We start from the raw sequence: 24219 nt of genomic DNA on the forward strand, positions 1-24219 counted from the left end.
CAATAAAGACCTGAAATATTTCAGTTAGTGTGCAATGAATCTAAAATATATGAATATTAAATTTTCATCATTACATTATGGAAAATAATGAACTTTATCACAATATGCTAATTTTTTTAGAAGGACCTGTATACTGAACAAAAAAGTGTGAAACAACTGAAAATATGTCTTATATTCTAGGTTCTTCACCTTTTGCTTTGATTACTGCTCCGCACACTCTTGGCATTCTTTTGATGAGCTTCAAGAGGTAGTCACCTGAAATGGTTTTCACTTCACAGGTGTGCCATGTCAAGTTTAATAAGTGGGATTTCAAGCCTTATAAATGGGGTTGGGACCATCAGTTGTGTTGTGCAGGAGGTGGATACAGTGCACAGGTGATAGTCCTACTGAATAGACAGTTAGAATTTGTATTGTGGCAAGAAAAAAGCAGCTAAGTAAAGAAAAACAAGTGGCCATCATTACTTTAAGAAATGAATAAAGAAAACTCTTTAAATGAGGTGTTTCCAAACTTTTGGTCTGTACTGTACATCAAAAGACTTGCAGCCATAACTGCATCAAAACAGGCTCTATAATGTATCTTCACAAGGAGGCTAAACACAAACGCAGACCACACTTTTCACATTTTTATTTGTACAAGTTTTATATGTACAATATATACCATTTACCTTTCACTTCACAATTAAGTTGGTCTGTCACATAGATCCCAATTAAATACAATGAAGTTCATGGTGGTAATGTAACAAAATGTGAAAAATTGTTTGAAAAAAAGCTGTATAAATTATTTTGCCAATAGGATGGTGTCAGTGATTCCATTCCTGTCTCCATCCAAGATCATTATGGCCTCATAATTTGTACTAGTACATAAAAATGTTCCATGCTTTATTTTCTTTGCTATCCAAAGTCCAAAGATCACTCTTCATTCTTTTTACTTTACTTCCAAATAGCCAGATTTTCTCATTCTTTAAAGTCATGGTCAATATTTCTCCGGTCTTCCTGAAGGTCATTTAAATGTCATTTTTGGATTCTGGCTACTTTATCAAATAATTTTCCATTCAGAAAAGCCAATTGAAACTGACCTATATGAATCATCCCTGTAGAAAAAAAGCTCCTAAACTAAAGAGATGAACCAATGTTGTTTTAACACATAAGCAACTTAGCAAACTGCATTTTTAAAGTAGATGTTGGACAGAATTCACCAGAAAGATCAAGGGGTGGATTATTTTTCCTGTTTAATAATATGTCCTATTCTGCAGTAGGCAGTTTATTTTAGGTCTGACACTCTTGTTCAGCACGTCCACTTTCACAACTTTTGTACCTTGCACAACATCCTCAAATGACCACGCCTGGCTCCTTGGAATCAAAATATAACAAGATTAGAGGTGGAGTAAAACTTTTGCATCACATTGTGTGTTTATTGTTTTATTATCAAACCTGGAATCCAACAACAATGTCTTAAGCATTTCAAATTACCCAAATAGGATTTTCTTTTGTGGTCAAGAAAACAATGTGTCAAAATAAATAGCCATCTGATATTAAAGTAATCCTTAGTAAAGTTTTACAATAAGACATTCAGACAAACAGGTGACAATTTTTTTGTTTGTTTTTGAGGTCATATAACAACTTGCAATTCAGGGGTCTTTTAAAGTTAGCCTGGCTCTCGTGTTAGACCTCCTTGTGTCTTAAAACTGAGAACACACTGACTGCTTCACACGGTCTAAAAACAGACTTGGAAAAAAAAACTTTTTGGGAGATCACAAGTAGACATTTACATAAACAAATGGGAATGTAATAAGCCACATGTGGCAAACTTCGTTTACATTGGGAATGAAAATAAATTCTGGGACACTGAAGGACTGCAGAATCAACAGAAAGAATACATTTAACAGAGTCCCGCACTCAGTGCACTGCAAAGACAACGGCTGCTGTTATTGTGCATTCATATTGCAAAAGGCTATTACAGGAGTAAAAATAAAGCACTTTAAAAATAGAGGCTTTGTAGCTCAGAACATGCATCTAAGTTTACCATATTACAGCTAGCGAGCACAGTAGCGGTTCCTCAAATTAATGGCACCCTGGCGAGCCCCTCCTTGTGCCGCCTTTTAAACAATTACAAAGCAGGAAAATAAAAAATTAAAAAGTTAAAAAGTTAAAACAGAATGCTAAATTTTGATCTCTTGATAGTGTTAGCCTTATTTGCATTAATAAATGAACTTTTGTCATTGTTTATCTGATTAAATCCCTAAAAGAGAATCAAGAGAAGGATCTCTGTAGAAATCAGAGATTAAAGGCCTGAAAAAAGAAAAAAAAAAAAAAACAGTGTACTCAAAATAAGACTGCATGTAAAAATAATAGTCTGGCCCAGTAACAACTGAGGTTATTAAGAAGGTTTCAACTCCTAAGGAGCTTAAAAGAATGAAGTCTGACTGTAGCTGTGTAATAATGTAATAATCTCATAATCATCAACTTATAAATACTTAAAGAAAAAAAAAACATAATCAGGTATAAAAAAATTAAAAAAAAGACTATAGAGTTTTTATGTGATAGACCAATACAAAGTAGTACATAATTGTGAGATGGACAGAAAATGATAAATGGTTTTCAAATACTTTTCAATTCAAATGAAAATCTGAAAAGTGTGGTGTGCAATTATATCCAGTCACCTTTACTCTGATACTCTTCCAGTGTATCAGAGTAACTTCCAGTGTGACCAGTTGCCTTCAGATGTCAATAGAAAATAAAATAAGTGAACATTTTAGTTATTTTAGTCATTTAAAGTATTTCAATTAGTAAATAGAGCCTACCTGTGGACAATTTAGTCTCAGTGTAAATCTAGCAGTTCTATGAAGGCCTCAAGGGTTTGTTAGAGAACATCAGGGAACAAACAGCCCATAAAAGACCATTAAAGACAGCAAACAGATTAAGGATAAAGTTGAAGAGTACATTTAAAGCAGGACTAAAACAGGAAAAAGCCATAAGAGGTCCCATTTGCAATTTGTCACAAGTTATGTAGAGGACACAGCAAGCAAGTTGAAGAAGGTGCTGTGACCAGATGAAATGATAAAAAACTAATAAAAATGTGTGGAAGAAAGCAAACACAGTACATCACACTGAACACAACATCCTGACAGTGAAACATGTTCTTGGTAGCATCATGCTGAGGGGATGCTTTCCTTCAGCAAGACTTGGGAAGTTGGGCATATTTGATGGCAAGATAGATGGATTTAGACAGAAGACAGTCCTGGAAGAAAACTTGTTAGACAGTGCAAAAGACTTGGAGGCTCACCCTCCAGCAGGACAACAGCCCTGAACATACAACCAGAGCTACATTCAGTTACATGGCTTAGATTGAAGCATATCCATGTGTTAGGATGGCCCACTCCAAGTCCAAACCTAAATCTAACAGAGAATCTGTGGCAAAAATCAAAGATATCTTTTTGCAGGTGCATTCCATTTAAGCACAATGAGGAGAAGCAATTTTACAAAAACCAGTAGGCAAATATTTCTTCTCCATCTAATGCAGATGCATGTCACACATTTCAGATTTTATCTATAAAAAAAAAAAAAATTATCCATGCATTATTTTTCTTCCACTGCACAACTACTTTGCAATGGTCAAATCACATAATATCCCAATAAAAAGGACATTGCAGTTTGTGATTGCAATGTGACAAAATGTGAACAAGCTCAAGGGAATGAAGTGGGCAAGCCAGTGTAGCAGAGTTCAATGTATAAAAATTAAATTAACTGAAACTTTTGACAAAACCTGATTTTTTTTTTTTTTTTTTGTCAGGCCTGTTGAGTTTGCCAACTAGACTCAGGTCCATCCACCGGATACAGCGAGTATCCCGACAGTTACTATTCAACGCATATCAGCCCCTTCCCGTCTAATTCATGCTTTTCTTGTAATTCTATTCCTTGATCTCATTCCGTTCCTCTTGTGCGCCCTTACTTTCTCTCCTCACTCCCTTTCACAGGAGTAGAAGCGATGAGAGATTTATTACACTTGAGTGGTAAAGCTGAGCCCCTTGAAGCAGCTTTACCAATGTTCTTTTCTTATAGCTGAATATTCTGTCAATGTGTGAATGAATGTATGTGAGCGCGCTGCCACTTTTTCTTTCCGAAGGGCATTCTAGGACACAAAACATAAATAAATGATGCCATCAGTCCACAGTGTATTTGGTGAAAAAAAAAGAGGTCTCTACACTTTAGTCCAAAATGGTTTCCTCTCCAGTGTCCTGCCTCATGGGATCAGTGTTGGAGGAGAGAGTGAAGAAAAAGGATACGAAGCAATAGTGATGTGTAAATGTTGGAGAAAGAGGGAGGGTGATGCCTCTGCTGTTTTTATGTGAAACATCTTTTTTTGTAGAGTCAGATGGGTGACAAGCATCAGACTTCTTAACATCAGAACCAGCAGTGGCTGATTCTTCAATATAAAGCACCCCATGTTGGATAGGGAAGAGTAGTGGAAGTTTAGGAATGGATATTTCTAAACAGTATGAGCACAGGGATCCACAGTGAGCTGTTGGAGTCATTATGTAGAAGCTAATAAAACATAATGTAGCCATGTTGGTTCCTCAGGTGGAGAAGCAACAATCCACAGTGAAAGGAGTCAACAAGGCAACTGAGTGAGACGGACAGCTGAAGACTTACTTGTTCCCCATCCTTTTGGACTGGCACGCCATCCGCAGCTATGAGCACATTACAGAAAGAGAGACAAACAAAAAAAAAAAAAGCAAAAATTATTATTTATCTGCGACATAACAGCTCACACAAAATGTCAAAACAAATCAGCTTTTTATAAAGCGTTGCCCAAAGATCTTTGTTGCAGACTTTTTTAATTAAGCTTTTAAAAAAGTCATTTTATAAAAGAAACTGTCATTACGTTCAAAATAGCTCAGACCCACATACAGAGAACACTCAGGAGGAGGAAGTAAAATAAAGATTGTTTATTGAAGATATAGTCGGAACGGACGAAATCTCACTGTAAGGAGAGAAGTGAAGAGAATGGATGAGTACAGGTAACGGAGGAAAAACAAAAGAGTAAACAGTTATTTTGATACTGAGATTGGCTTACTGAGTTATGATGGTCAGGTTGCCAGGGGGAATGAGATTCAGGATCCAGGTCTTAAGCAGGTATATCCGTAGAGAGTTCACTTGGTGCTGTTCAGTGGAGCTCAGGTTACCGTAAACAAGTTCGATGTGCACTGGCTTACGTTGGAGGGTGGACAGGGTATGCTTGTGGCTTGGCTCAGGAGATGAAGAGGACAGGAAGCTGCCAGCTTGATGCGAATCCAAACGAAGGTAGATCACAGGATAGGAATTCTCAGAACGAAGACAGACTTCATCATCCAGAGTAACTTTCAGAAACATAGTCCAGACAACTCAGTGACATAGATCCAAAGCTTAGGCTTTCAAAATCCACAGAGGAGCAAAAAAACAAAGTTAAATGAGGTCGAAGTACGACGCATAACTTGGAGTGTGGCTAGAGTTTGTACCACTGTGGCAAAACACTCTCACATTGAAGTGCTGGCAGCCTCCTGCTTAAGTACTCCTGGCAATCAGTGGAATAAGTCGCACCTGTCACCCAGCACACCTGAGAGCTCCAGCACCACCTGAGAATGAGCACATGTAGCAAGCACAAAAACACACACACCCAGATCCTGACATCAACACACATAAGTGCACATATTATCCCATATTATCATAGCAACAGTAAAGTAAATTGTTCACATTGCTTGAATAATAGACAACAATCAATATTACAAACTGATATTTTCCAGGTGCTTACAAGCTACCCTCATCTCACTCAACAGATACATCTACATACTTACAGGTACCTTCAGGGTAAATACAGCCACATAGCTTTCTGCTACTTATGGGTTATCTTCTGGGCACTTAATGGGAGCATATGGGTTATCTACAGGATGCCTATGATGTACTTACCAGGTAATCCAACTTAAGCCCATAATTATTCATACCCTTAGAATATTACTTAGGTTTTTACTAATCTTTTAAATTACCATTATGCTTCTTCTGACTGGAAGTAATATTACAATTTTGGAGTGACCCTGCTAGAGTTTCTGATAAAAAATCTGTGTGATGTGGAAAAGATATCTACAAGTGGAGGACGAAACAACTGCCAATATGCATAGGTCAGGCCATCCAAGTTATCGCCGCCTTTAAATGGACCTAAAATAATCAGCGACCCTGTTTTTAATTAAGCTGCAAACACTAGGAATCCTTAAAAGCAGTTATGAGAGCATTTTTACACACTGATGCTTTTTGGGAAAGTACTGGTCACTTTTAATTCCTCTGTCACTCATTAAATAGAACTTTCAGTATTATAATTAATATAATTTATAGACAGAATTTTAATTGTAGGGTGGTAGCATTTAATACAATTGCTAAAGGCAATTTTCATTTAATTACTGAAAAGTAGAAAATCCCTTCAAATAAACTCAATGACATCTGAATTTATACACCATTTTTGTAAAATAAATAAATAAAAATGCATCCTCAGTATTAAACTGAATTCTAATTGCTCATATTTAAATTTGACAGGTAACACATTCTCCTTTCCCACTGTCATCAATTTATAAATGAAGGTCTGCCTCCCTGTCCCCTTTAACTCTGTTTTGCAACACTGTTGGTAATTAGCAGGTAATAAACTAATCAGACTGGCATGACTTAAGAGAAAACAGTGATCATTGAGATTTTTGCCCAGGTCCCTTTCAGTTCTTTGTAGTTGTTTAAATTATATTATTCTGTTTTCTAAGAATTACTATTGTGCTGCAGTCTTCCTCTCCATTGTCCCAATTTTCCAAGTACTTTCAAATAGATCTAACTGCAGGTTCCTATCAACCACCACAAGTGTCTGAGAACATTGGCTCGAGTAGTTCTTGATTTCTCTGTAGGTGCATGAACTCACCAGACATAACCTTTCACCTGCAAAAACTACTTTCACCGAGGCCCTTCAAAAAGTCCTCCCTGGAATCGTACAGTTAGCCAGAACAACCTCTCATTCCATGCTGAGGGCATCCTCAGTGTTCAGCATATTAATGCATTTATGACCATGAGGTGTTATGCTTGAAAGAAGTCTCGTCAGAAGGTCACTGAATTTGTCAAAGTATGCCCTATATCAGGGGTCCCCAAACCCCAAACCTTGGACTCCTGTCCAAATCCGGACCCAGAGGGTGTTTTGTCCAGACCATAAAGCATTTCTCATTTACTATGTAGGTATAGACATTTTAGTATTGCCGTGTCTGATTTTTCAACAAGCGCGACGGGCAGCTATGTGGGTCAGTGACATTATGGTCCACTCTCCAAGCCAGCTCGTGGTGGCAATGCACTACATCATTGTATGCCAACGTGGGTTGCTAAGGTTCTAGCTTGGGAGCTCACGCTTGCTGACAGTACAATGACTTGGTGTTGCACATATGAGTGAGTAAAAGAAGATGGTTTTGTCAAAAATACGTAAAATGGACTATGAAAATCACACATTTAAAGATGAATGGACAGAAACATACGCTTTCCTTTTAACTTCCGTTGGGTGTAAGGCCAGTCTGCCTTATATGTTCTGAATCACCTGAACTTATAAAGAGTGGAAATCTTAAGATAAGATAAGATAAGATAAGATAAGATAAGATAAGATAAGATAAGATAAGATAAGATAAGATAAGATAAGATAAGATGTAGCTTTATTAATAACCCATAGTGGAAATTCAGTTGACACAAAGAAATAACAAGATAAAACAATATAAAATCAGAAATAGTCTCTTTCGGTTTGGTGCAGTTGTATTGTGGAGCCAGAGCCAGTCAGAAGCTTGTTTCCTGGCAGAGTCAGAACCAACCCTCATCAACTTTTCAAATTTGGTATCGCAGAGTTTTTTTACATGTCGAATGCTTTCCTACATTGGTCCACTTTTTGCACAAAGTTCCTTTAAAGTTTTGTTGGGTTTTTCGTCTGGGTCCTGGACCTATTTAGCATCCCTCAAGGAGTTTCTTCAAGCATGTCACCAATTTAAAAATTTAAAGTGAAGACCCCCCAGACATCCCAAAAGCCAGCACCATGAGAGGCCAACATTACTTGCCTTTATAGGCAAACTGAACCACTGTTGGACCCAAAGTGACTTTCTGTCCAGCTGAGGGAGGGACAAAGTGTCAGGTGTGGTGTAACAGAGGACCCCGGAATGCAGACGGACAGGAAGCATAGGTGGTGAGTAAATGGTTTAATAAATAAAACGTACTTAGTAAGGTGGTTGCAAAAGCAGGCATGGAAAGGCTTGGCATGAACAGCATGGACAGACTGAACACAGAGTGACATGATCCAAAATGTTTCAGCAAAGAATGAACAGGATGAGGGTGTATATAAATGGCAAGACACAGGTGAAATAACAAAACTGATTAACATAGTGCAGGTGGGCCAAATGAAGCTGATTGCTTAACAGAGAACAAAACGTGACTGAAGCAAAACAGAAATTCAAGGATACAAACTAATCAGGAAAACATAACGTACAGAATATGAACTAGAACACAAGAAACTAGAGCACAGCCAGGAAAATAATAAACAGAAACAAGATCCAAAACGTAAACAAAAAACATGAATAACTAGTACCCAAACAAAACCCAAACACCCTCAAATCATGACACTAAGCAGGAAAAACCAGGAGCAGAAACGCAGGTGGGTCCAAAGAGCGAGCAGCTGGCACTTTCTTTTTTCTTATTCTATCTCTGATGTTTCGGTCAAGTTCTTTGGATGTCTGGGTGGTTTTAAAACTTTGAGTTCCCTCCTTTTTTTCCTTTTCTAAACTTTCCCCATTGAAATTAATATTGGATACAACTCACAATTAGGCTCACAACTATTTTCTTTGAACTACTAGGGGATCAATGCATTTTTGATGAGAGTTAATTAGATTTATAAATCTTGTATACACAATCCAGTAGCTGTAGCCACATATAATTTTTTCAATAAAACCATTTTTGGACCATTTGTTGCTGAATGGTAACAATATGCTGCATGGACCATATGTGTGGACCATACTATGCCTTGCAGCATCAGCTGCCATTAGGTACCCCAGGATAGGCTGCTACCACAACTCCCTGCAGGAATTTCAGCTGCAACCACAACTCCCAGCAGGCATTGCGTCACAGCTCTGATGTCACAGTGGACTATATAAGGGCACCGGAGCCGCCCACCATTGCTTTTTCACGCTGGAAACCAGACCGGTATCTGGCAACTGAAGCGCATCATTCTGGAGAAGAAAATCCCACATGGACTTTCATTCATTCTCCCTCGTTGGCCAATGAGAAAAAAAATTCATGAAAGAAGTTCCTGGAATAGGAAGGCCAGAAACTTCACTTTACCGATCGAAGATGTGAATTCAACACGTGACCAAAAACCCCACAGAGGTTTCAAGGAGACGGAATTGCCATCCTTGTTTTTGTTCCAGTTGACTGTTGACGGTCCGTCATGTTCCTTTTTGCCAAAGGAGGCCAAGGATGACGCCGACCAGTTCTTGGAGTTAATTGCGGGGGCGCAGCAACTCCCCCCTTCTCTCTCCTTCCCTCCCTCTGCTCCAGAGGAGACAACACCAAGTAGTTCCGTTCTGTTTTTATTTCTATTAAAATAGCTTGGGCAGGACAGAGTAGGATTTTAGGGCGATTTAGAATCACCACTCATAGTCCAATGTGTTCTAAGTTGTATGTGTATGCCATGTTTTGTTGAAACTTTGATTGCTGTGGGACTCTGAAAGCCGCTGTGCTTTGGAAGCTGTGTGTCTCACTCACATCTAAGAGCAGAATCAGGTGCATTTTAAAGTTGGACTGCTAGAATCTCATGGTGGAAACTCACCATTTTATTTGTCTTCACCCTCGTGTTTTCACTGGTTGCCGCCGAAAGGTTTATAACCCTTTGTGTTTCTCTGAGCTTACATTTTTGGGGGTTTTATGACTGCTTGTGTTCCACTGAGCTACACCTCCTCTTGTTTGCCATAACTGCTGGTTTGATTTTCATACACACTCAATGCTGTTTTAGCTTGTTTAGTTATTATTTTACCCCTTTTTTGTGTGTAGAACTTTGCATGCTTGATTAGGTGAAGATTATTGAATCAGAAAAGCGAGCTGTATCAAGGCTGTTGATTTAATAAATATTCTCGTAGAGAAAGAGAAACGTTTGTGTTTATTTTGAGCAAGAGTGATTTGTCTGTCAAAATAAGGTCAAAGTTCCCCACATTTCGGTGAAACGGTTGATTAAACAGTGACATCTAGTAATAGTTATCAACTATTACTGAGTATTTAACGGTTGTAATTATCAAGGGCTTTGAGCCACAATTACAACACCAGAGGACATCTCTGATTTTGATTGGTAAGTAAAGATTTTTGGTTAAGAAATAAATTTTCTCAAATTATGATTGTAAATTATAATTCTTGATAAATAATACTTAATTAATAATCATAATCCTTACCCCATGTTGTTGGGTTTTTTTTTCTGGCATCTGGAGAGACCATACACTAGAGATATGTTTGCAATTAACCCAAAGCAGAGAGATATTAACACAGTTTAATTGTTCATTAAACTGTTCATTCATCGCTCCTACACATTTTACATTTCCAAACTAAAATTTCTAGATTCTGGACATTTGAGAATAAAATATCTGGCTTGAACTGCTTAAATTTTCACAGCTTTTTTGGCATTTGGACTAACTTAGGTCAAGTTTATTTTTAAATCGGTGATTCTTGTATTTGTCAAATAAGGACTGCAGCAGTCTCCAGCAGTCATTGGGAGAGAGGTGAGGTAAACCCTGCACAGGTCCTCTACAATGCATACAGATTCTTTAAAGCACAGTTTGTGAACATTGGAACCTTTTTTAGTTTGCAAAAAATAAAAAATGTATTGCAATGTTTGGCATTTTGATCAGACACCGTTTTAGGACTGCAGGTCCAGTTCAACGAATTTGAATAATGTTTAAAGACAACAAAGTAGTTAAGAGTTACATTAATGTAAAAACACTGCACTTATTGAGCAAAATTAGATTTGTCTTTTGGAAAATTTAAGACAAGAGAAGAATTCTAGAAAATCTAAAATTTTTCAGAACTCAGAACGAAAAAAAAAACTACATTAATGCATACTTTAATAAACTGTTCAAAACCGCGTAAAAACCCTGCATATCGTCATTGTCAGGTTCACCAACACAATTGAATAATATAGGTATTCCTGATACCATCCAGCCCTAATACAGACTGTCCTTGCTTCATTAAATGTGTGATGATCATAATTTAATGGGTTAAATAAATAGTTCATCCTTTAGACAGTTTTTGATAGATACATGCACTGATTGAGACCAACTATTTATCTATATTGAAATAGTTTAATGTAGCACATCAATCTGGCACACTTCCTTAGCTTATTTTTAAAATTATGATTTAATATAAATATGAACACAACAACAAAACCCAGTAAGCTTTAACAAATTTTGTTTACATTGTTGTGTTTGGATGTATTTTGCTTAAAAGACGACTACAGAATTTATTGGCAGATTATCCTCGAATAAATCACTTAGTCATACATGAGACTCATTTGAAATCCACGCTCTCTGCAGAATAAATGAACGTTATTATCCCTCCTCATTGGGCTGTCCAAATCCTAATTAAAACATTGGTTTAATTAGAGAATCTATGCTCCTGATGGAGTTTAAACACAGCCTCAGCCTCTAGGTGCTCTTCTGTATCAGAGGGTCTGTTCTCTGTGTGCGTGCAACTCTCAGAGGGGCTCTATCCTGCATCAGCACTCTGCGGGTCTCTCCGTTTGCACATGCGCTGCCAAACCAGTCGTGTTTCATGCAGCTGCAGTTGGCAATCGCAAGAAAAATCCTTGGGAGCTTCGAGTGGTGCACCGAGTCGTCAGATCTGTGGATGTCCAGCGATGTCTGTGACCCACTGACCCAGTGATTCAGAAACATCAGCTGTGCTCCGTCTCTGTTGGGCTCTTGGATATTAGCTTTCCCTCTGAACTCTACTCAGTCACATCAGATCACTGAAAGGGCAAGTGACGAGGGACAGATTTCATTCCAGAAATCCTGTCCTGACTTCAATGAGAAAAGGGTTGTCAAACTACAAATATGACCCGTGTGTCACATTTGCTGCAGAGTTGGCGTTTGTCAAAGTTTGATAAATAACACAAAATTGGGATTTTTCATTTGGATCCAACAGTGTCAGTGTTTTATGTCGACTGTTTTGTTAAACCTAGTTTTCCCTCGACCCAGTTCTGCCATTGTTTCCTGAATTTAACTCAGGACCTTTACAGAAGGTGCCCAAAGATCCTGTATCTATGAATATATAGGCTGTGCTTCCCAAAATAGGACATTTTTAGTCAACTCACTGGGAGTGCTTCAACACAGATAATTTCAAATAATCCAACAGCAATCGAAACCTAATTCACATTCCACGATGTTCAGTTCCACTTAATGAGACACTTTACAAATTCTCCCATAATTTCCAACAACTATGTTAGCCTCATTAGGGAAACTGTGTTTTATTACAGTTTTATTGGTGTTCACTTGCAGGATCTTTATTGATTTTTTTTTATCTGTAATACCTATTAGATCTATAATATTTCTTGGTCTAAAATGACAATTTTAGCCTTTCTGGAAACCATTTTCAAGTATTATTTAATGATTCTAATTTTTTAAATTGTGATTTTGTGTTTTAAAGGCATAATCCTCTAACAAACTAGTACAAACAGTGTTCCTAAAAGTAAAACAGTTGAAATAAGTACAGGCCTTTACATCATAGTTTTTAACGTTAGTGAACACATCGACATTCAAGAGCCACAAATAGACATGAACTTTGTGTGTCCTCAGAAGTATTACAAACATGTTTGACTGTTGGCTCTGGGAGATGTAATGTGAGCTGGTTATCCATCAGCTGCTATTAGTGAGACAGATAAACAATGCAAAGAAAAGTGAAACGTTTACATATTGCAACTATGGGCAACACTCTCGTGTTAATTCTGGGCCTTTTTTTACCTTTCCTCTTTCAGTGTGGAATAAAAATACAACATTAATGAATGTTTTTAAACAAAAGGCACAAGTTTGAGTTCACTGTAAATTATCTCTAATCCACAAATGGTTAAAATTGTACACACACCCACACTCATATAAGGATAAATGTCTCTTTTTGTTGCCATTAATGAGCTTCTGACTTGTTTCTGGTTAGATATTTCACCACAATTCTTGGCAGAATTGGTAGAGTTCATTGAAATTGATGGTTTCAAAGCACATATCCCGTATTTAAAAATAGGCCACATATTTTCAGAATCAGAATCAGAATCAGCTTTATTGCCAAGTTCGTACATACAAACAAGGAATTTGACTCCGGTACACTTTGCTCTTTGGTTTTGTTTTTGCATTACAGAATATACAAATTTACAATGTACAATATACACATAAATAATAAAAAGGTGCATTTGCAACTTCTGTATGCTGTTGTTTTGTACTCTATTGAATGTTCAACAGAGAAACAGCCTGGGGGAAGAAACTGTCTCTGTGGCGGCTGGTTTTAGTGAACAGTGCTCTGTAGCGACGGCCTGAAGGTAAAACTCTAAACAGTTTATGTGCAGGGTGTGTGGGGTGTGCAGAGATTTTAGCAGCTCTTTTCTTGACCCTAGACCTGTATAAGTCCTGGATGGAGGGAAGGTCAGCCCTGATTATTCTCTCTGCAGTCCTGATTATTCCATGCAGTCTGGACCTGTCCTGTTTTGTGGATGAGCCAAACCACACTGAGATGGATGAAGACAAGACAGACTGAATGATGGCAGTGTAGAAGATGACCAGCAGCTCCTGTGGAAGGTTGAACTTCTTGAGTTGCCTCAGGAAGTACAGTCTCTGCTGGGCCTTCTTTCGAACAGTGTCTATGTGTGAAGACCATCTCAGGTCCTCAGAGATGGTGGTTCCTAAGAACCTGAAGTGGTCCACGGCCGATACAGTGTTGTTGAGGATGGTGAGGGGGGTGTATATGGGTGGTGTTCTCCGAACGTCCACCACCATTTCCACAGTCTTGAGTGGGTTGAGTGGGTTGATATTTTCAGCAGGGTTGCAGCCGTTTTGATGTGAGTTTATGATAAAAAGTCTTCTATTTTTATCATTCCATCAACTTTGATCGGTGCACCAGTTGCACTGGCAGCAAACTCAGTCCCACAGTATGAAGCTGCTTCCACCATGTTTGACAGATGGTGACATTTTCTTTGGTTTGACTCCTCTAAACATTCTTCTTGTCAAAATAGCCAAATACCTGTCACGGTTCTGTCACGGTTAACTTGGAATTGGACCTCAGAATGCAGACGAGCAGGCAGCGTGATGGTAAGTGAAAAAAGGTTTAATAACAAAAAAACTCACTCACCACAGGAGGCAGGAACAAAACAAACGGGCAGGCAAGACAGGCATGGCATGATCAAAAAACAAGACTTGAGCATGAAAACAAGACATGAGCATGAAAACAAGACATGAGCATGAGGGTGAAAGATGTTTCTGCGAAGACTAACAGAACAGGTGTGAATATATAGAGTGAAAACCAGGTGAAGCAAGGGGACAGATTAACTTGGACAGGTGAGCCAAATAAACTTAATTGACAGACAGAACAAAATGTGGCTGCGGCAAAAACAGAGACTCTAATAAACAAACTAGAAAAACATGAAGCTAAAGCATAACCAGATCCGAAAACCAAACTTGATAAAACATGAACAAGACGACAAAACAAAAGCATGACCAGGAAAATAAACAGAAACATGATTCAAAACTTGAACAGTGAAAAACATAAGGAAAAACCCCAAAATCAAAAACCAAACAACCCTACATCATGACAATACCTCAATCTTTGTCATGATTGACTTCAACACTTTTATCCAGAAAGTGTTTGGTTTAAACATGTGTGCAGCTGCAAACTAATTTTTTAGCTGGAGTTTCTCTCTTTGTCAGCACCCTCTCAGCTCATGGGGCTGTAAAGCTTCTTTCACTGTGGGCAGTCACAGTACTGTCATTTTACTGAATTTGTAAACAGAGTATGACGGTCCAACAGGAAAATGATCCCAAACACTAATAAAAATTAGTTTTGGGATGGGTAAAGCAGGCTAACATAAAGTTTCTTGAACATCCTTCCTACGGTCATGACTTCAGTCCTGTTGTGGACTATGCTTGAAATCTGTTTGTGCCAGAAACCAACCAATTATAATGAACTCTTGCAATTCTGCCACAAGAAGCCAGAATAATGTTAGAAACTTGTTGATTGTAGCAAAAAGTGTGGTCCGGGTGCAACTTAGTAATGGATATTAAAGAAAACAGTAGTGGGGGCATATGTATATATTTATGCCTGCATATACAAATTTCAACATTTGTTGATTAAAGAAAATTACAATAAATTCAAACAAATGCACCCATTTCCTGTTTTGTTTTAATAACCAATTTGTTTTGTTGTATAATCATCCCATAATGTAAAATGAACAATTCAAAAGCATTATTCAAAAACTGAAATGACATTCATACCTATGATGGGTGTATGTAAACCTCTGACCACAACTGTATAGCATGTACATTATTTCCAGCCGAGGCAGAGGGAGAGCGTCCTAGTTTTCTTACCCATCTGGGTTACAATTCTGCCCTGCAAACACAAACTACACATCCACATCCACATGCATGTAGCTGCCAGCAACATATAGCTAATTATGCACCGCTCCCTCCCTTCCCCTGCTGCTGTCCTCTTCTCAAGTTTTCAGAGCCTCTCTCCTCCTTCATCAGCCTCATTCCGCCAATTAGCAAATTGGCAATCACTCTCTGTTCACATAAATCACAACATGGCCCAAGAGTTCTCTGAACTGCAGCAGAGCACACAGCTACTGAGAAGCAGTTCATCCGTGAAACTGAACCATCACAGTGTGTTGTATTAGCACTTATCTTCTAGCATTTTTCAGTTTCAGTTTTGTTTTTTTTGCAGACTTCAGTGTGTTTTAAGGGAGGTTTATGAGATAGACCAAGAAACTGGCATTTATTGTAAAGTGGAAGAAAAATAATGCATGGTTTTCAAACATTTTTACTAATACAATTTGGTGTCAAATGTATTCACCCTGTTTAAATCCAAAACCCCTGATTAAAATCCATTGCAATCAATTGCCGACAGAACTTACCAAATTACTAAATAGTAATGTGTAATCTCATTGTTCTGTGAAGGCTTCAGAGGATCCTTAGAGAACATTAGTGAACAAACCTTTCCATGAAGACCATGGGAAACAGCTAACAGGTCAGAGATTGAGTTGTGAAGAAGTTTAAAGCAAAGTGAAAGTATAAAGCAATATCTCAAGCCTTGATCTCACAGAGCTCTGTTTAATCCATCACCTTAAAAGAAGGTTTGGCACAACTGCAAACCTATGAAGACATGTCCATACACCTAAATTAGGCCAGCCAAGGAGGGTGTTTCTGAGAGAAGTAGCCAAGAGGCCAATGGTAATTCTGGAGGAGCAAGTCATTGTTGAAACAAAACCAGAGGAAGTCCCATTTTCCTTAAGCCTTGTAGGGGATACAGCAAACATCTGGAAAAAGTTGCTCTACTTAGATGAGACCAAAATTTGATCTTTTTTTTCCTACATGTAAAATGCTATGTGTGGCACACATCACTGAACATATCCTTTTGACAGTGAAACATGGTGGTGGCACCATCATGCCGTGGGGAAGGTCCAGGGCAATCCAGGAAGAAAATCTGATAGAGGCTGGAAAAGACTTGAGACTCGGGTGAAGGTTCAGCTTTCAGCAGGATAACAACCCTTAAGATAGAGTCAAAGCTACAATGAATTGGTATGGATCAAAGCAGTCCTTAATCCCACTGAGAAACTGTAGTAAGACTTGGAAATTAATGTTCACAGATGTTCTTCATCCAGTCCGACTAATCCTGAGCAATTTCCTAAAGGGAAATGGGCAAAGGTCTCAGTTTCTAGATGTGCAAAGCTGACAAACCCCATAAGACTTGAAGCACAATAACAGGAGCAAAGGACAACTCTAAGTATTGAATACAATTGCAATTGACAGTTTGCATTCTTTAATAACAAAACAAAAATAAAAACCTTGAATATTATTCCACTTTACAAATATGCACTTATTTGTGGAGGTCTGTCACAGAACATTCCAATATAATACATTAACGTTTGAGGTTGTATTATGACAAAATGTGAAAAAGTTCATGGTTAAGAATACTTTTTCATTGCACTGTATCTGGTAACTGGCAGTAGATACTACTCATCATCTCAGAGGATCTTTGAAGCTTCCGCTGTGTTTGTGCCTATGGACAGGTCATGCTCTCAACAGCACAGTAAGTGTTATTCTGTTCCAGAGGAGGCAGGCAGGATCCATCCTTGAGGAAACAACAAGAGAGCACATGACCGCGGCTCTAAGCCAGCTTTCCTTCCCCTGGTGCATGCTTCCTCCTCCCCCGCATATACAGCAGTGCAGAGTTGGATACCCCCCTGCGGTCATGGTGGGGCCAGGCTTAACTCAAGCGAAGAGAAGGAGCAAGGGAGAGAAAAAGAAAAATGAGGGAGCAATGTGATGGTCCATAACGAACAAAGAGATGCTCAGCGTCTGCACTGTCAACTCCAGCTCCAGCTGCAGTGCTGTGACGGCTCCCGCTGAAGTGAGAAACATTTGAGCTTCATCAGTCATTTTTACTCCAAGTGCCCTGCAGCAACAACAGCGAGGAACCAGGGGGGGCTTGGTGCTTGTTTACCGTGACAGCTGCAGTAAGGCTGGTTGCCACAGCAGAGCACTGGTTTTGGATAGCAGCCCTCTTGCACCGCCGTGTGCAGATGCTGACTTTGTGAGGCACAGAGTTCAGCGAAAACACAGCTGAGGTCCAGAGCCCAGATGGTTGGAAGAGTTTGCTGGACGAAAGTGAGCTAAAAGGGCCTCAAGACACAGTCCACTCAGACAAACCAGCAGGCATTTACTGAGCTACTCAAACACAACATGAGACCACCATAAATGTTAAAGGACTTGAATGTTACAGAGCAGCAATCCTGATTCAGGTGTTCAGTACAGCAGTGAGGTTTTGAAAAACTTCCATGCAGAGTACAGGCTGTGCAACGTCAGAGAAGCCACAGATGTAAAAAATGCTCTGAAAATAAAACTCACCCATCATCTAATGGCACCATCTCATCAGAGAGATTGTACCACTTTACAGCACACAATCATTTCAGTGAATAGTTTGACAATTACTGATGCTCTCATGGATCAGACAACGAAAATAAAGCTCAAACAGCCATATTAACTGTAATAAACTATACTGTCAGTAACTAGGGTTTGCAAACATCATCAATCAAAGTTTAGTATCAGTTTGATAAAATGCAGGTCTAATCATGATCATATGCGGATTCCTTCTGCAAACACACCAAACTTTTTACATCAACAAAACTGATAGGCCAGGTAAGGAGAGCATTAATTAGAGAAGAAACCAGGAGGCCCCAGCTCCAGGTGGGACATCTGTTGACAAGACACCAATTAGTTGTGTATAAATTTGGCCTTCATGGAAGAGTGGCAAGAAGACTGCCATTATTGAGCAAAGCCACATACAGTCCCATTTCCAGTTTGACATACAGTAAGTCATGTAAGGGACATTTCTAACATGTGAAAGAAGGTGCATTGGTCAGATAAGGGCAATATCTAAATACTTGGAATTCATGCACCCACACCATAAAACATGGTGGTGGCAGTATTATGCTGCAAGAAGCATTTCTTTAGCAGGGAAGAGGAAGCTGTCTAAAGTTGATGGAAATAGATGTAGTTCAGACCTGAGCAAATGTGGGTCACATCCACCCCTTAATATGTCCTCATCTGATTAAAACGGAAACTCAAGCATGTGTTCAGTGCCAGAATTCCAATGTGCTGCTTTTATAACTGACTTCTATTGTGAAGGTGACATCTTACTTTTCCTATGTAAGCAGCTACTGCAGCAGGCTCTGCACCCCTACATGGAGTGAGATGCAAGTTACTCTACTAAGTGTATTTATTAACAAAGATAAATTTCAACTGGTGTGCTGAGATTGTAAAAAAAAAAACAGCCTCCGGGTTGTTCTCAGGAACTACCGCGGCTGAATTTAAACGATCAGACTAAATGAGACCTTGCTCATTCAAAGATTGTTTTTGTAAATATACTTATTTACTTTAACTAAAAATAACGTTTAAGCAGTCAGAAAGATAGATACTTGGGAAAGTTTGCTCAGCCAGTGGTCCAGACCTCAGCAACAGTCACAGTTCTGGCCCTCTATGAAAATTAATTTCACACCCGCAATGTACCTAGATACAGGAAAAGACAGTGGTTAGAAGCAGCAGCTTTCATTGGACTATCCTTATCAAGACTATCAAAGACTTAAGCCTGGGGTGGAGGTTGACCTTCCAGTGAGACAATTACCCTAAACATACAGTCAGTTTTGATGCAATGGTTTAGATCAAAGTATCTTAATGTGTTAGAATGGCCTAGTCAAAGTCCAGAACAAGATCCAATTGAGAATCTGTGGCTGGACTCAAAAATTGTTGTTCAGAGAAGCTATTAATAAATCTGACTGAGATTGAGCTATTTTTCAAAGAAAGACCAACAGTTTGTGTGTGTAAATGTGCAAAGCTGGTATAGACACACCCTTCAAGACTTGCAGCAGTAAATGCAGCAACAGGTGTCAGGAGTGGCTCTTGGAATGGACCCCAGAATACAGACAGGCAGGCAGGCTTGCTGTAAGTACAAATTTTAATTAAAGAAAAAACTCACACAGCCAGGTGGCAACAAAAACAGGCAGTGTGCACAGGGCTTGGCTTGGCAAACTAGCATGGACAGGCATGGCATGAATAACAGGCAGGGAAATGAACAAACGTCAGGAGTGATCGGAACATGGTGTATATAACGGGCATGACACAGGTGAAAGCAGAAACAGATTTGCATGAACAGGTGGACCAGATGAAGCTGATTACTGACTGAGGCATGGGGTGGAAACATGAACAGTGATGCAAGAAAACAAACCCAAGGAAACTCACAAAACACAAACTAGAATGCATTGAGCAACTAAACCTAAGGAAAGAATCAAACCACCACCTGGAAAACACAATGATCAGAAGCAAGATCCGAAACTAAACTTGGAGAACATAATCAGAATCAGAGAAAAAGCCAAGACAAAAATTCAAACACCCTCAAATTATAATAAAAGGTGAGTTTACAAAGTATTGACTCGAGGGGGTGGAATACAAATGAACTCCACACTTTTCAGACTTTTAGTTGTAAAAAAGTTTAAAACCAACATTTTCCCTCATCTTTACCATAATGTTTTACTTTTTACCAACAAAATATATTAAACCTTTTGGTTGCGGTTGGTGATTGACAATGTGTGAAAAGTTCATACCTTTGCAAGGTTCTCAATATGAAACATTTGACATATGAAACCTTAATGGCAAAAAAATATTCTACCTAGGTGAACGAATAGACACCGCAGGATGGGGCTTCGATGCAAAACAGTTTTACCTCCCTGCTCTTTGATATTCAGATAGAGATTTCCCATCACTGAGAAATGAACCATATTCTTAATTGGTTTTAAGGTGGTTAAAGTGGTTGCAGATATTACAGAGACAATAAGTGCTGGTCACACACCAACGGTGCACAAATGCATCTAACTACATACACAATGCTTTTACACACAGATCAAATAGTAGGGATGAAGTTTCTATTTGACATCATTGTGTTTCATATTTCATAACTCACTAAGAGGCTGAATCACAGTGTTTACAGAACGCTTGCCATCGTATGCCCACACACAGGCCTCCCATTTCTGATCTGAAGCACAAAATGATACGTGCAAGGGTGTGTACAGTCCTCTCACAAACACATGCGTTTTGATCCATCCCCCCCACTCTACATACACTGGTATCTGGTTAGAGGGCAGCAGATGCATCTGCTGGAGTCCTTGAGCACAGTTCGAACGCACATACACACATGCCAACAGGCTCTAAGGGTCATCGGGTCCAGCCTTGCTCCTGGGATACTACATCTCTGAGTCATTCAGCCTCAGTGCGCTCACAAGGCTTTCCCAACCTGGAGAGAAGCCTGTCAATTAGCCTACGCCTCCACCAAAACTGCCAGTTTACAGGCGGACTCGGAAACAGCAAACGCTGTACACCAGGTTGCGTGTGTGAGATGGCAGCGGCGTGTGTTTGCTTCTTAATTTAATGGCAGGGAATCCCTCTCCGAAATGCTGCGACAAAAAAAAGCCGAGGGATGGTAGAAGCTGTTAAGGCAGCAGCGGTGCTTTTGCTAGGTTCACACCCACATGCAGCATAAATATATCAGCAAGTGGGCTGTCCCATGAGAGATGTAAAGTAGAGGTCATTCGCTGGTTCATGCATCAACACATGAATACACATGAGCAAACAGACTCAGATGAATATAGTTAGCAATTATTGACTATAATAATCAAAATTCTGATTCTTTTCATACCAAAGAACAAGAAAGTAGTTTTCTTAAATCTTTTATGTATTAAAGAACTTCGACTGAAATAAATCATAACATTTCTACAAAATCTGATAGAGAAAAACTCGTGTTAATGCATATTTTAGTATGAACAGAACCATAAGTAGCCACGCTGTTTTTATTTATTTATTTATTGAACAGTTTTTCTATGCTTGAATCTTTTTCAAACACCTCTTTTTTCACTTATATATACTCAGTCTTTACAGACTAATTTAAACATCTGTTCAACAGATGTACACATTACTGAGGGGCTTTTCTCTGTAATTAACTTTTAAGATCTCAATTTCTTTCACAGAACTAGTGCGTTTCCAGACTGGAAGGTCAGAACAGATAATCGTTCACTTACAGGACTCCACGAACATTTCAACCTTATTTACATTTACAATATAAACCCTGCAGCCTAAACCATAGTATTTACAGTCATGCTGCACACTGTACCCCAAATTTAAAAAAAGATGTTTCAAGCAGTCTCGGGTGTAGCACGATAAGCAGGAAAAGAGAAAATGCTTCTGATGTGTAACTTTTGAGCACAATGATTGCTTATAGAATTAACTGCTCCAGGTCTCTGAAATGCAATCATTGTTATGTTGTTCTGACAGTGTTAAACTGCTGCTGTGTTCACCTGAAGGAAGGTAATCTGACAGATACAAGTATAATAAATGTAATGCACTCTTCCTGGTTCATACGTAGAAAGTGGTAATTATTGTATTGATCAAATGAGTTTAAGAAAAATGTGCAGTTCCAGTGTGCTGCATCTTAAGACCTTCACCTGAAGGGGTGTTTGATTGATGCAGACTGCTTCATGCAGCGGACAAAACAGAAAAAAACGAATATTGTCATTTTGTTCGAGATAGATCTGACCCACATACAGAAGAACACTCAGAAGCACAACTGAATTAGAGAAAGGTGTTTTATTTACAAAGTGATACTGGAACGTGAACGGTAGAATCGCCAACTGCATGGAAAGAGGGGGAGGAGAAGTGGTGAAAACAAGAACTATAATCTTGAGGAATAAACGAGAAGTAATTATGTTAATAGTAGAACGGCTTATTAAGTGAGTGAAGTCAGGTCGCCAGGGGTAGAGGGAGTCAGGACCCAGGTGTGTGAAGCGGAGAAAATCCAGATGGTTTTACTTGAGCTGTAGAGTGAGTTCTGGTGAGTTCAGGAGTTAATTCAATGTTCAGGTACTTGCGTTGGAGGGTGGACAGGGTACGCTTCTGCCTTGGTTCAGGAGACGGAGGATAACAGGAAGCTGCCAGCTTGTTACTTGGAAACAAAATCCAAACGCAAAAATACACCAAACATAGGTAATCTTGATCGTCCAGAAACTTCTGGAACCGAAGTCAAAGTTCAAAGAAGAATGATCAGAAGGTTCAGGTTTCTGCCTGTGAAGGAACATAAACAATATCAGCTTAGTGGCAAAGAACAAAGCATAGCTTAGAAGTGGCTGAGCTTGTTACCACTGAAGGCAAACACTCTGGCATCGAAGTGCTGGCAGCCTCCTGCTTAAATACTCCTCCAATGCAATCAGCAGATCAGTCGCACCTGTCACCCAGCACACCTGAGAAACTCCAGCACCATCTGGAAACTGGAAACAAAGTGCAGACAAAAACACAAACACACACACACAGAAACCAAAACACCGACAAATATTACTTCATTGCAAATGGTGCTTATTATGGATTATGGACGAATGTTATTCACATGTTCCATGTTCTCCACCAAGTTCTATGCAATTTAGCGAACAGCCAGTGTTATCAAATAAAACAACTTCTCACAGTTCTTCTGCCACGTCTTATTTACTAACGTTACCTTAAACTGCCCCTTCTTTGTTGCCTAAAACCTCTCAGCTTTCAAGGCATGGACAAAAAGGACTTTTAGGGTGTCCAGGACAGTATCAGCATTCATTTATTCCTGGTTCTTGAGACACAGTATCCTGCAAGTTTCAGATGTTTCCCATCTTCCAAACCCAAGATTTATTTTAAAGGTTTAACGATAGGCCTTTGTAGAGTTTGACTACAGGTCATTGAGGTAACATGCTCACACTGTGTGTTGGAGCACAAAAGCATTTAGAGCTTGCAGGATATTTTAAAAGAGCCTATGGGCTTTATCTCCTGTGGTATAGGTGGGTCATACTTCCTGAAGATGTAACCGAATCTCATCAGATTGGTATCTGGGGAGATTGGAGTACTGTTGAAAAGGTTTGAACTTTCTGTGGACCTGTCTAACTGGTTTGAGGGTTTCTGCTCTGATGGTGCCACTATTATAGGGCCAGTGATACTGCTTTGCAAAAGGAGTAATGGGTCAGTGATATATGTATGAGACCCACTTGGGTTTACTAATTATATCCCATATCAACAAACCTATTTGCTACCTTATTTTAGCTGAGTCTTACACAGGTACCAAGGAAATCTGTTTAAACTGAGCAAAACATCAAGATCTTATATGGGTCCTACCTTTTACACAGAGCTGTCCCGTTTCACCTTATATGTAAGATTGAAATGGAGCCACTTAATAGATGGAAAACCCCATTTTCAACTCATATGGGGCCCACATCTAAATTCTGGCTGGGGTTGTACATTGATTTTAAAAGATCTCTATCAATATAGTGGCAGGTAAACAATTTTGTATTTACTAAGGTGGTACTTGTTATACATGTTTAAGAACCACTAGCTTGGTAAC

At 39.0% G+C, this 24219-nt stretch overlaps 1 protein-coding gene across 4 annotated transcripts in view; it reads right to left on the reverse strand.

Annotated features, from left to right (window-relative positions):
* The window catches only part of fam131bb (family with sequence similarity 131 member Bb), a 53486-nt gene that overhangs the window by 25252 nt on the left and 4015 nt on the right, over positions 1-24219 (reverse strand). For all 4 annotated transcript variants that reach the window (XM_047361665.1, XM_047361664.1, XM_047361668.1 and 1 more), the window contains exon 3: positions 4651-4688. In XM_047361665.1, the coding sequence (XP_047217621.1) occupies positions 4651-4688 (38 nt within the window). The remainder of the gene's footprint in view (positions 1-4650; positions 4689-24219) is intronic.

The sequence above is a fragment of the Girardinichthys multiradiatus genome, chromosome 3 (genome assembly GCF_021462225.1).
Source record: "Girardinichthys multiradiatus isolate DD_20200921_A chromosome 3, DD_fGirMul_XY1, whole genome shotgun sequence".
Taxonomy (NCBI): Eukaryota; Metazoa; Chordata; class Actinopteri; order Cyprinodontiformes; family Goodeidae; genus Girardinichthys; species Girardinichthys multiradiatus.